The sequence below is a fragment of the Tenrec ecaudatus genome, chromosome 7 (assembly GCF_050624435.1).
Source record: "Tenrec ecaudatus isolate mTenEca1 chromosome 7, mTenEca1.hap1, whole genome shotgun sequence".
Classification (NCBI taxonomy): Eukaryota; Metazoa; Chordata; class Mammalia; order Afrosoricida; family Tenrecidae; genus Tenrec; species Tenrec ecaudatus.
This window is the reverse complement of record NC_134536.1, coordinates 17,223,154-17,236,227: the sequence shown is the minus strand read 5'-3', so window position 1 is coordinate 17,236,227 and position 13,074 is coordinate 17,223,154. Positions and strand designations below refer to the sequence as shown.

General features: G+C 48.6%; 1 protein-coding gene across 4 annotated transcripts in view; it reads left to right on the top strand.

Annotated features, from left to right (window-relative positions):
• PLEKHG1 (pleckstrin homology and RhoGEF domain containing G1) overlaps positions 1-13,074 on the top strand; it is a 251,790-nt gene that overhangs the window by 187,993 nt on the left and 50,723 nt on the right. For all 4 annotated transcript variants that reach the window (XM_075554381.1, XM_075554382.1, XM_075554380.1 and 1 more), the window contains one exon: positions 2,052-2,152. In XM_075554381.1, the coding sequence (XP_075410496.1) occupies positions 2,052-2,152 (101 nt within the window). The remainder of the gene's footprint in view (positions 1-2,051; positions 2,153-13,074) is intronic.

Genomic DNA, 13,074 nt, shown 5'->3' with positions numbered 1-13,074 from the left:
TTGTGGGAGGTGGGGGGATGGACAAAAGGGGATGAACTCACCGCACACAGCACGGGGCAAGCAGATCCTGCCCTCAGCAGTTCAAGTTCAGACCTTTCGGTGCCGCACAGAGGAGCCGAGCCCACAGTGGGCTCAGTGTGGTCTGGGTGGAACAGATCGTAGAAACGTTTGGTGCGTCAAACCTCTGGGGCTCCATTACAGGGACTATTAAATGTTTGCTAGGGGCCTTTGAGTCGGTTCTGACCCACAGCGACCTCAGGGACAACAGATCCATATACTGCCTGGTCCTGTGCCTCCTCACAATTGCTGTCAGCTTCAATCCAGACTATTGGATCGTGCAAGGGAGCTGGAGGGGCTTTTTGTTTGTCGAAGAGGGGGAAACAAACTTAAAAAAATAACAATAAGTGAGTACTTGAGGAAGACTATGCGCCAGCAGTGGATAGTTTTCTGACTTTAAGGCTTTCTCTGCAGCAGCTTCGTCACATTTCAGAATTTTTATTTTTTCTTTGCCCCCCTCCCCCCGCTATGTGAATTTTTTAGGCGCCCTGGTGGCGGTGTGGTTACCCATTACTGCTAACCACAAGGTTGGCAGTCTGAAACCACCAGCTAATCCGAATAGGCGTGGCAGGGACTTCCTGCTCCCATGACTACTTTCAGACATGGCAACTCACAGGGGCAGTTCTACCCTGTCCTATAAGGTCACTGTGAGTCAGCAGCCACTCGATGGCAGGGAGTTTGGTTTGAGTATGGATTTGGGTGTATTTTTTGCAATAGGAATTGGTCTGTGTGGCCATTATATCATGCATCTAGGGGTGTTCTAACTACTTGGGGACAGATACATTGATGTACACATTGATGTTCCTTACATAAGCACACCACATCCTTTCTCTCTGTCACAGGTAAGTTCTGTAACCAGTCATTACAAAGTGGCTCTCAGGAAACAGGGAATCCAGGACAGATAAACTCCTCAAGACCAATATTGAGAGTAGCGGTACCAGGAGGGGGAAGGGGAAGGTGCAGGGAGAAAGGAAACCAATCACAATAATCTATCTATAACCCCCTCCCAGGGGGGATGGACAACAGAAAAGTAGGTGAAGGGAGATAGCGGTCATTGTAAGACATGAAAAAATAATAATAATTTATAAATTATCAAGGGTTTTTGAAGGAGGGAGGGAAGGGGAGGGAGGGGGGAAATGAAGAGCTGATACCAAGGGTCCAGATAGAAAGAAAATGTTTTGAAAATGATGATGGCAACAAATGTCCAAAAGTGCTTGACACAATGGATGGATGGAAGGACTGTGATGAGTTGTACAAGCCTCCAATAAAATAATTAATAAATAAATAAAAAGTGGCTCTCAACCAGGGTGCAATATAACACCGATGAAAGACAACATTCTAGTTTTTTAATGCTTCCTTCCCCTGTCCCCCTATCATGACCCTAGTTCTACCTTACAAATCTGGCCAGACCGGAGCATGTACACTAGTACAGATATGAGCTCTCGACATACAGAATCCGGGACAGATAAACCCCTCTGGAACAGTAATGGGAGTAGCGATACCATGAGGGCAGGAAGAAGGTGGGGGGAGAGAAGGGGAGAAAAGGGGAACCCATCACAATGATTGACATACAATCACACACATACACACACACAAACAGGGATGAACAACAGAAATGTGGCTGAAGGGAGACAGCAGACAGTGGAAAATATGAAAGTAAAAATAATTTATAAATTATCAAGGGTACATAAGGGTGGGAGGGGATGTGGGGGGGGGGAAGAAGAGCTGATACTAAGGGCTCAAATAGAAAGAAAATGTTTGGGAAATGATGGTGGCAACAAATGTGTTTGATTCAATTGATGTATGGATTGTTAGAAGAGCTGTAAGAGCCCCCAATGAAATGATCCATTTCAATAAATAAATAAAAAGCGGCTCTGTCTTCTCCTAGCAGAGTTAATGTAGCACATCACTGCAGTAGTGTCTAGAAGCTGCACCAGAAGGATACCTGGGAGAGGACAGGCCTACTGAAGGCATCCTTCTCGTTGATTCCACAGGATTACCTGGACTGTATCAGGGACCAAACCAAGCTGCCTCTGGGCGAAGAGGAACGATCCGCCCTTTTTGGCAACATCCAGGACATCTACCACTTCAACAGGTAAGTCAGCACCCGCGCGCGCGGAATGAACAATGGAGTGTCGGAGCGTTTCTCTGTGAGTGGGGCCCTCCGAGGTAATGGATCGGCTGGCCTTCATAAAGGTGTGGGGGCTCTCCTGCCAGGAGGAAGATGACAGCCATTTACACGGCAGACCAGGTCCCAGTTGAGCGAGCTGCAGGCACAAAGATCAGTTCTTACCCTGCACTGTGATCTTTCGGGGGACTGAGGGGGGGGCGGGGGACGAGGTCAAGAATACAGGCTCGGTGTCTGGGTGGTCTTGGGCGAGTCAATAAATGGAGAGAAGAAGCAGACTCCCTCCCTTCAAGCCTGTGCTCAGTTCTGAGTTTCTACCTGAGGGTTATCTGAGCACCCTGCTGACACACATGCACACGCACCCACGAACCTGCACAGACACATGCACACCAGTGGGCTCACATCCGCTCACACCCCTGCACGTCCTAGCCCCCCCCCCCCCGGCTCCACCACCATCTTGGCTTCTGTGGCACTCAGGAGTCCCTATGTGCTCTTGTGGGTGAGCGATTTCTGATTTCAAGATGGCATTTGAAGAGTCTTCTGCATGACATCAGGAAAAACTCCCCGGGAATCTGTAGTTACGTTGTTCCCGTGTCCGTGCCCGTGGCTCTGAAATAATGCTTTGTGGTGATTGTTGCCGGCTTCTTAGGTTTTTAGGTTTAATTTGAAAACACGGGGATGATCATTTGTGGAGGCTGGGAAGAATATGTTATATTCCATCCACTTTTCTGGAAGGGTTCTTCAAGAATCTACCTTGTCCTAAGTAATTCTCTAGAGGCAATACCTGGATCAGTGGTTCCTGGGGGGTATGGCAAGGAGCCCTGGTAGTGTAGTGGTTACGTGTTGGGCTGCGATCCACATGGTCAGCAGTTCAAAACCACCAGCAGCTCTGCAAGATTAAGAGTGGGTTTTCTACTCTCAAAAACAGATGATACAGATTTAGAAATACACAGGGGGTCACTATGAGTCGGCATTGACTCGATGGCATGGACTTTGGAATTTTTGAATTTAGGGGCAGGGCAGGGGAGGCTGGGGGAATCGAGGAGCTAATAGCAATGAGAACAAAAATGAAAATGGTGGTGATGATTGTACAACTCTTACTGATGGGATAGGACTATTGAACTGGATGATAGGCCAATAAAACTGTAGGGGGAGGGGCCGGGGAGGGAAGAATCACCTTGACCTAGAAAGTGAGGTGCTCAACCAGTCCACAGGCAGGCAGGGAAAGTCAAACTTGCCGGAGCACTCTGCGCTCTCTCACATGACAGCCTTCCAGAGTGTGATGTTCTTGGCCACTGGAAGCGCTTCGCGTGGGCCTGCTGTCTGTTCTAAAACTAATCTCATCCCAAGACAAAAGAATGTGGCTATTTCTAGCTGTCGGGTGACTGGGCGGCATGTTCCTTTCTGCCCACTGGACTCCCCTGAATGGCTTGATGATCTTGGCACTAGCAATGTGCTCACCAGGCAAGTGAGGCCCTCGGTAAAGAAAGTCGAACACTCGCAATCAGAATCAATGCACTTGAATTATGGTGCTGGCGAAGAACAGTGAAAGTACCACAGACTGCCAAGAGAACAAGCCAATCTGTCTTAGAAGTACAAACAGAGTGCACTTTAGAAGTGAGGATGGCAAGACTCCGTCCCTGGAGAGACCAGTCCCTGGAGAAGGGCATCATGGTTGGTAAAGCAGGGGGGCAGCGAAAAACAAGGAGGCCCTGCACGAGATGGATTGACAATGTGGCTGCAACAATGGGCTCAAAGATAACAATTGTGGGGGTGCACGGGACCAGGCAGTTGGAACCAACCTAACAGTACCTAGCAACTGCATGCTGTCACTCTAACAGCCTGGGCTGCAGGGAAAGCCAAGGTCGCCGCCAGATTTCTTTTCCATTGAACTCGATAGACTTTGAGTAAGGGTTTGAACTTGTTCTTAAGCTGGTTCAGTCATGACCAACAAGGCAAAGCCAAAACAGACCTGAATTTTTAAAACTTGGGTGATCCAGAAAAGTAATTGGAACAGAAAAAGTGCTGGAGGCCCAGGAAGACTTGGAAGAGGTGCCATGAGCCCTTTCAGGGGCCTGAGAGAGGCACGTGGTTAGATGACTAGCAGGGCTGTGGAGAAGAACACACACACACACACACACACACACACACGGCAGTCAAACTGCCATCCCTGAGTGGGACCCCCCTATCACCACCTCTCTGGTGATCTGCCTGCCACCTTGATATCCAGTGTATATCGGGCCTGTTTTCTAAGAGAGAGAGGGCACTTCTAGCAAGGTTTCAATGCATCATTTTTTCCGTTCAACCACACTTTAAGAATTTGGGTCTCGTTCAGTTTCGTCTCGTCGGCCCTGACTGGAACAGGAAGAAGCAGCTCCAAGTCCTGGTTCTGAGACAGTGACTCTCAACTCGAGCTGCACACGGAGTCCACCTGGGCAGCTTTTATTGAAAACTGTCATGGCTGGGTCCTGCGCCCAGACCTTTGGGTTCATGGGTCTAGGGTGGGCATACACATTTCCAAAGGACCTCAAGGGTCTATGGGCCACGGTCACCGCCGAGAAATAACCATCAGGAGGAGAAAATACAGTCATAAAGTCAAGAAAAAAAATGTGAAAAACTGACTTAGGGAATTTCGAATTCACATGGCCGTTAGTGCTGGTGGCAGGCCGGCCCCCACATAGCAGCCATTGATGGTGAAATCCCATGAACCCCTGCATGTGGCACCTTCTCCTGGGAAGATGGCGAGAAGCTGAGAGGCCTCAGCCTGGACCTTCTCGTGGTTTGGCTGTAAGCTGTAGTCACTAGTACCTGTCCTCCCCTCACAGTGTTTGGTCCACATGACCTTGGCCATGACAACTCCCAAACCCAGACCTTTAGCCACATGCCTTCCTGCCAGAAAAAGCCTTTCTCTCAGGCCACGGTTCATGGCCCTGTGGCATACACCAGAAGGTGTTCGGTCCTGAGGCTACAGCTTCGTGAATCTCCCAAGTTGAAGAAAGGCAAGAAAGAGTTGGCCTGTCAACCATCGTGGAACCCAGTCTTCAGAAGTCGGATTACAAGAAGATCTCTATGTTCCTCAATTGATTCTTCGAGTCTGTTCCCCGTCGGCTGAGTTGAGGAAACAGATGTATCTAAAATGAGCCTGAGCCAGAGTGAATGACCCCATAGGATTCCAAGTTTATAACGCTATGGGGGTAGAAAGCCTCATCTTTCTCCCACAGAGTAGCTGATGGGTCCAGCTGCTAACCCTGCAGGTGGCAACCCCAGTGCATGACCGCTACACCCCAGGGCTCCCTCGGCGTCCAGGAGAGTATGGAGAAACCAGGAGGCTTGTTTGTCTTCCTTCACGGGGAGTAAAGCTTGGTGCTACTTTTGTTTTCTACCCCTTACATCTTTTTCTGGTCTTATTGCTTTGGGGGAGATTGGTCTTAGAAGGTTGGCATTGTTTTTGACATTAACAAGAATGTTTTAACTGTGCTGCCGTCAAGCATATTTCCTATGAGATAAGCATTCTTTTTGACTCCACTAAGATTTTTTTTGGTGACTGTCTTGAATTTTGTCGGCTGCTTCACCATCTGTCTTCAGTAAAACGAGCCTATAGGCCTTCTTCTATTCATATAGTGAGCTGTTAACATTGAAAGGCATTCCGATTTCATTCACACATATGGTATATTACGGGAATAACCCCTACTATTTTACATAGCTGCATGGCTGCTTTGCTTTCTTTTTCTTTCTAAGAAATAGATATCCTTTCCCTGCCTGTTGATAAATTAGACTGGCATAAGATTTCTTATAGAATCTTTAATTTTAGTATATGACTCAATTTAAAGCCATATTCAAAATTTTCCCCATCATGAAATGTTGTGGAATATGATTGAGACTTCATTTTTGCTTGCTTTTCAGTAGGCAAATGATCTATCTACCTATCTATCTATCTATCATCTGTCTGTCTTTCTCCTTATTTGTCATCTGTCTGTCTATCATGTGTCATCTGTCTGTTTTTGTCATCTCTCTAGCATTGAGCTCTAACTCTGGCTCTCCATCTCTCGTGATCCCTGTGACAGTCTACAAATTTAGGTCTCTGGAATAAATCCTAGAGAGGTCAGGAAACTGGGTCAAACAAAATCACTTGCCCCTGTTGAACCTGCCCCTGAAATCCCAAGCCTTCTGTACCAGCCATTTCATCCAGCATCCCTCTCGTGGACTGGACAAGAGTTAGCTGAACTGCAACTTGGACCTTTCATCGGGATTCAAGTGCAAAGACACAGGGACCAAGGCTCCATACTGAGTTTCTCTTTGTAAATCGCCTCTTGGTATTTTAAAATCTCCCGTACTGGTCAGAATACACTCAGCTTTTTCGTTTGGCTCTGGGTCTTTTTACAGTCTGTTTCTGCGGAGGGGCTACTGGTGAAAATGCCAGCACAGTCTAGTGGTGTCCAGCTGAATGGTACCATTGTGAGTCTGCTCATCACCGAATGAACAGGGCGCTTTGAGAGCGCTGAGGAACATGCCAGGGCTGTGTCCGAGGGAGGTAGTGAAAGCTTCTCAGCAGTTAACACATGCCTTAAGACAACACAACAACACATTCTTTGGGCCATGCGTTTTGTTTTTGTCTTCCTTACAGTTGATTCATGGACTACAGATCACAGCAAGCCGGAGGGCTGGGCGGCAGTTCCCTCTCCTTCCAGGGCCTTTTCAGACCTCCAAAGTGTGTCATAACTTCTGCACAATGGAGGAATGGGGACATTGCCTTTGAGTCGATGGGGACGCGTGGCAACCCCTCGTGTATCAGAGTTGATCTGAGCTCCATAGGGCTTCCCGTGGCTGTGACCTCTGGGAAGCAGAACCTCAGGCCTCTCTTCCAAAGTCCACCACTTGTCCCGCCGGGGACTTCCTTGTCCCCTAGCCTAGCACGTTATTTACAGGTAGTCTTCTTCCTGGATGTTCATGCTCCTTGTCTACCAGATGACAGCCACACTCGCTTCCTTTCTTGCCCCAGGACCCCATTCTGCCCTAACCACCCCTGTTCTTCATGACTTTCTCGGACAAGCCTCCCACACTCAACAGAGCCCACCTTCTCCAGGCACATCCCACAATTACCTATGCCCACCCCCACTCCGCCTCGGTTACTCTCCAGCACAGAAACCAAAGCCAAACCAAATCCACTGCCGTCGAGTTGATGCTGAATCGCAGTAACCCCTAGGACAGCGCAGATCTGTCTCTTTGGGTTGCTGACACTGAATCTTTGATGGAGCAGACAGCCTGTCTTTCTCCTAGAGCTGCGGTTCTCAACCTGTGGGTCACCACCCCGTTGGGGGTCGAACGACCCTTTCACAGGGGTCGCCCAATTCATAACAGCAAGATGACAGTGATGAAGTAGCAATGAAAATAATGTTATGGCTTGGGGGGGGGGACGGTCACCACAACACAAGGAGCTGTATGAAAGGGTGGTGGCCTTGGGAAGGTTGAGAACCACTGTTCTAGAGTAACTGGTGGGGCCGAACCACGAAGCTTGCTGTGAGCGTCTCAATGGCTAACCCAGCCTGTCTCCAGGATCCCTTCTCTATCGCATGGGCCTCTTTATTTCCTTTATATCTCAGTAAAACGTGGTAAAGCTGTTTGCTTATACACTGACTAATATTTATCAGCCTTGATGAGATCTAGGTGCCAGAGAGAGGGACCTTTTGTCCACCTTCTCGATCCCCATTCTCTCAGCACCTACAGTGGTAATGCCTGGCACGAGGGACTTCAAGAAATGCTTGCTAAATGAAGGGCCCAGTGTTTCAGCTGCTGTCAGTCCATCTTGCTGCAGGTCTTTCTTCAACAACGGGCTCAAACACAGCCATGATTGTAAGTGTGACACAGGGCGGACAGTGTTTCATTCTGCTGAACATTGGGTCACTGCGAATTGGAATCCACTCAGTAGCACCTAACAACGAGCAAAGAACCAAAGGGCAAACCGGATGGGTAAGACAGCTGTGTTAGGATAACAGTCTGATCACAAGTGCCCGAAAGAGGCCCCATGAGTGTCTCCCCTCTGTTCCCATTTCTTTTCCATCGCCTCGTCGGAGTTTCAGAGAAGCATTGTAGAGGACAGCTGGCCAGGTGAGTCACACCAGACATACAGCACCGTGTTGAAGACACTGGGGCAGAAGCTAACTGTCAAGTTTCCTGACCACTGGATCGTCCCATCATTGTCTAAGTAGAGCACAGGAGTGGCCTCCAGAGGCCTGATACCAGCCCCAGCTGTGGCCCTGAGGCCAGGCACCTCCCACGCGTGCTTACCTCACCTTCCAGGTGAGGCCGCATCCCCGCCCAGTGTTGGCGTTCCAGCACTGGGGAACAATCACTTATTCACTGAGGCAAGTGTACCTGGGGCTGGGCGGCTTCTCCAAGACACTTCCTCCTGGGCAGGAAGTCCACTCTAGGAGAAATGACAGCCCTGAAACAGAGCGTGAGGAACATAGAATGTGGTGTGTGGGAAATGGTCAGAGTTTGTCCATTGGGAGAAGGAACCTGAGGGATCCTGGTCAAAGCACGTTTATGTTCAGACACAGGATTTCTGTTGAAAGGACTCAACACAAAACCAGCATCCGGAGTCCTCTGAGCATCTAGGATGGAGGCACAGGCTGCTCTGCGTTGAGTATTTCTGTGTTTCTGGGACCGATTACATTACGGAGTCCCACGTTCAGGCCACAGTGATTAGACCTCAACTGTCTGTAATGTACTCACACCCCTCTTTCTGAATATGAACATAAGGAGGGACTCATTATACATTGAACTGGGTCCCTTGTTCATACGTACATGCCTGTGTTATACATACATGTCTCTGTCCCTGGGCTCATAATCTCATTCGTTATAATGGTTGGCTTTGTGATTAGGGAAGGTTGTCTATTGAGTCCACTGCTTTTGAGATCGCCAGGAGCTCCAAACTCACTGCCATCGAGTGGATGCTGACTCATAGTGACCCTACAGGACAGGGTAAAACTGCCCCTGTGAGTTGCCGAGACGGTAACTCTTTGTGGGAATAGAAAGTCCTGTTTTTCTCCCATGGAGTGGCTGGGGGTTTTGAACTGCTGACCTTGCAGATCACATCCCAATGTGTAACCTCTATGACCCCAAGGCTCCTCTTTTGAGTTCGGAAGGAGATTAAATGAGGCAGCTGGAGAGGCAGCACTGGGGAAGACAGCTTCCAAGCCGTGTCAAGATGGCTCATGTGCAGAAGCTCGGATGAGAGCAGGACCATCCTCCGTAATGGGCATTTGGGGTGTGTCCCCTTCAGATGTGGAAGGACAAACGGAGATTCCCAGATATTCAAGGAGAGCCTCTAGCTTGAACCTCAGAAGCCAAGATGACCAAAAGCAGGAACTTGGCAGACATACATGTAACCGCGGGAGGAAGAGGAAAGAAAAGTCCCAAAACATTGACATCTGTCAAATCCTTGGCAAGGAGAGACTATTTTGTAGCCACAGAGCAGCTGGTGTGTTTGAACCGCCCACCTTGCCATTAGCAGCCTGATGCTCATCCCACTGAGCTACCAGTTCCCCCTCCCCCCTTAGTTAAACTCCCAGACCAAATCCATCACCCTTGAGTCCATTCTGGCTGATAGACACCGTATAGGGCAGAATAGAACTGCTGCTTAGGGCTTCCAAGCCTGTGAATCTTTATGGGGGCCAGGAGCCTCCATCTTTCTCCCAAGGGGCAGAACAGGGGTGGGGTTGGTACAGTTAATCTTGCCCAATGCTTAACCCATAGAGCCACCAGGACCCCTTTGTCTTGTTCATTGACTTCAAGTCAGTTGTTCCCTCCTATGTCTAGACTAAAACTGTGTTGTCAAATCAAGCCTGTGGCCTTTTGGAAGCACATAATCCCACCTGCCTTCTGAGATGCTTCTCAGTGGGTTCAGACCAACAACTTTTTGTCATTTAGCTCAGCTATGGCGCCACCCAAGACACCTTCACTGTGTCTTAAAACAAACAAACAAACAAACAAATGCAGTACTATTTTATGGATTCCAACTCAGAGTGACTCCATAGGACAGCATAAAACTGCCTCTGCGGGTTTCTGAGGCTAGAAATCTTCGCAGGAGCAGACAGCCTCTTCTTTCTCCTGGGAGCTGCTAATGGGCTCAAACTGCTGACCTTGCGTTAACAGCCCAGAGTGTAACCCACTAAGCCACAGGATTCTTTCTGTGCTGGTTGTGTTTGTTAAGTGGTAGTGGTTGTGGTTGTTAAGTGGTGTCAAGTAAGTTCTGACTCATAGCCATGCAAAACAAAACAAACGGAAGATTTCCCAGTCCTCCCAGTGGTTATGTTTGAGCCCATTGTTGCAGCCACTGTGTCAGTCCATCTCCCTGAGGGTCTTCCTCATTTTCATGGACTCTACCAACCATGATGGCCTTTTCCAGGGACTGGTCTCTCCTAATGTGTCAGTCTGGGTAGACTAGAGAAACAAATTCATCGACACTCATGTGTGTAAGAAAGAGCTGTATATACAAGAGCAGTTCAATATTGAGAAAATGTCCCAGCCCAGTCCAGATCAAGTCCCTAAGTCCAGTATTAGCCCATATGTCTGACACCAATCTGTAAAGTCCTCTTCAGACTCATAGAACACATACAATGACCCCGAGTGCAGGAAGATCACAGGCCAGTGAGTGGAAGTCTTGTGGATCCAGTGGTGGTGGAAGCATCTGAGTGCTGGCAGGGATCTCCACGTGGCTTCTCTGGTTGAAGAGGTCTGCCTCCATCAGCCTCTCTCCATGTGTCTTTTCCACAGAGATGTGTCTCAGGGAGTGAGGAGAGAGAGAGAGAGAAGAGAGAGAGTCCCCTGCCTCCAAGGAAGAATACCAGAGTTCCCAGAATCCTTAGGAGAAGGCCATGCCTACAGGGAGGCCTCCTTAGCTATATCGCCTGATGGACAGGCTAGACTCTACTGCTTCACTCTTAATCCTCTCAAATTGACAAATGATTATATAACTACGACACCTGATAACATGTCAAAGTATGTGTTAAAGTCTCACCATCTTGGCTTCTAAAGGAGCCTGCTGGCTGTACTTCTTCCAAGACGGATATGCTTGTTCTTTGGGTACTCTGGGCACTTTTACTAGTCTCCACCATAATCCGAATACAGTGATTCTTCTTCTCTGTTCCTTATCCTTGTCCATAGCTGTCATGTGCAGACAAGGGGACTGAAAATACTATGGCTCGGGTCTGGCACACCTTGGGCCACAAAGTACATCATTTTCACACTTCAGCACTTTAGAGAGGCCGGTGCAGCAGCTTCACCCAGTGCAATCCGCCCTCTGATCTCTCGAGGGCTGCTTCCGTGAGCACTGAGTGTGGCTGGGAGCGTGACGGAATCCTAGACTACCTCAGGCTTTCCTGTTTATCAGCATGTTCTTTACTGTCCAGTTTTCGGCATCTCTTACACCCTTAAAACTTACCAAGACAGCGAGAGCTCTCTCTCCCCCTCCCCCACCCCAATTTGGCTCAATCCATGAATAAAGACTTACCCCAGAACTATGATCCCATTGCAGTATGACAGTGGCAGGGAAGAGATTAAACGTTTCTAGAACTTAAAAAATAAATAAATAACTGGGTCACACAGAACTGGTCCATGGCCAGGATGTCATTGAACTTCTAAATAGCAGCATTACAACTTATGGAACAACAGATGGTCCCCTAAATACCCTGAGAAAGGACTTCCAACACAGCCTCTACGTCTGCAACCAAGAGTGAGGGGAGAACATTCTGGAACACGAAGACTCAGAAAATGCCCCTCTTATTAGACATAGGGTTGCCCTGAGATGGAATCAGTTCATCAGCGACTGTTTTGCTCTTCTTCTTGCTGTCCATGTCACCGCCTTGATGAGAAAGCCAGCTGGGTCATCATCTCCCAAGCAGGGAACACAGCCCACCTGTTCTCTAGGAAAGGAAGTGTCTGGCCCTAGGGGGAGCTGAGGGACTCTCAATGTGGCCTTGAGGACAGGCCAGCAGGCTAGTATGGCCCTAGATCAGAGGACACCAGGAAAAGGCCATTGAGAAGAAATGTGGCTGATGGGCTACTGAAGGTCGGATGACAGGGAGATGCTCGTGTCACTTCTAGTACAAAGACCGCGGGTCAATGAGTGGTGCGTGCTTAAACACAAAGCAAAGAAATGTGAACGTGTAAACTCGGAACAGAAAGATGTACAAGAGGATATATGATCGCTGTACACGCCTGGGCTCAGCTGGGAGTCCTATTTACGTCATCTGAAAAGTGTGAGCACAGAGTTTTAATCTGATCAAATTGCACAATAGTGAGCCCGTGCGGGGAGAGGCAATTTGGGGGAATGAAGACGTAAGTAGCATCTAAAACATTAATGAAAAGGCAGTGTTGCCTGCTCAGGATAGGGGCCGGCGTACGGCAGAAACAACGAAGCCGCTGAAAACAAGCCTCCCACAGCAGTGCTTCTACAGGAACTGTGATGAGCGGAACTGCTTGTTTGGATCATAATTCCTGAAGAAACATTTCATTTTTAGTCCACACGTAGACCTTAACGCGGAGTGCCGTTTGGGAGTATATTAACCTTTTCACACAGGATAGCCTTTGGCCCAGAAATCCTACCTTATATCACTTGACCCAACAGTGAGAAGTTAGTTAGCACATTTGTGGTACATCCTCATGATCGAGGAAGTATATAGTTACTTAAAAGATTGATAAAAAGCAACAACAACAAACAAAACCTGAACCAGTTTTCATCGCCCTCTGGCTACCGCCGTGTGCCAGAGTAGAGCCGTGATGTCATCAGAAGATCCCCAGGCCTCTCTTTCGAGCTGCCTCTGAGTGGGCTCAACCCTCCAACATTTTCGCCGACAGCCAAGTACATAACCAACCAGGGATACCTATGG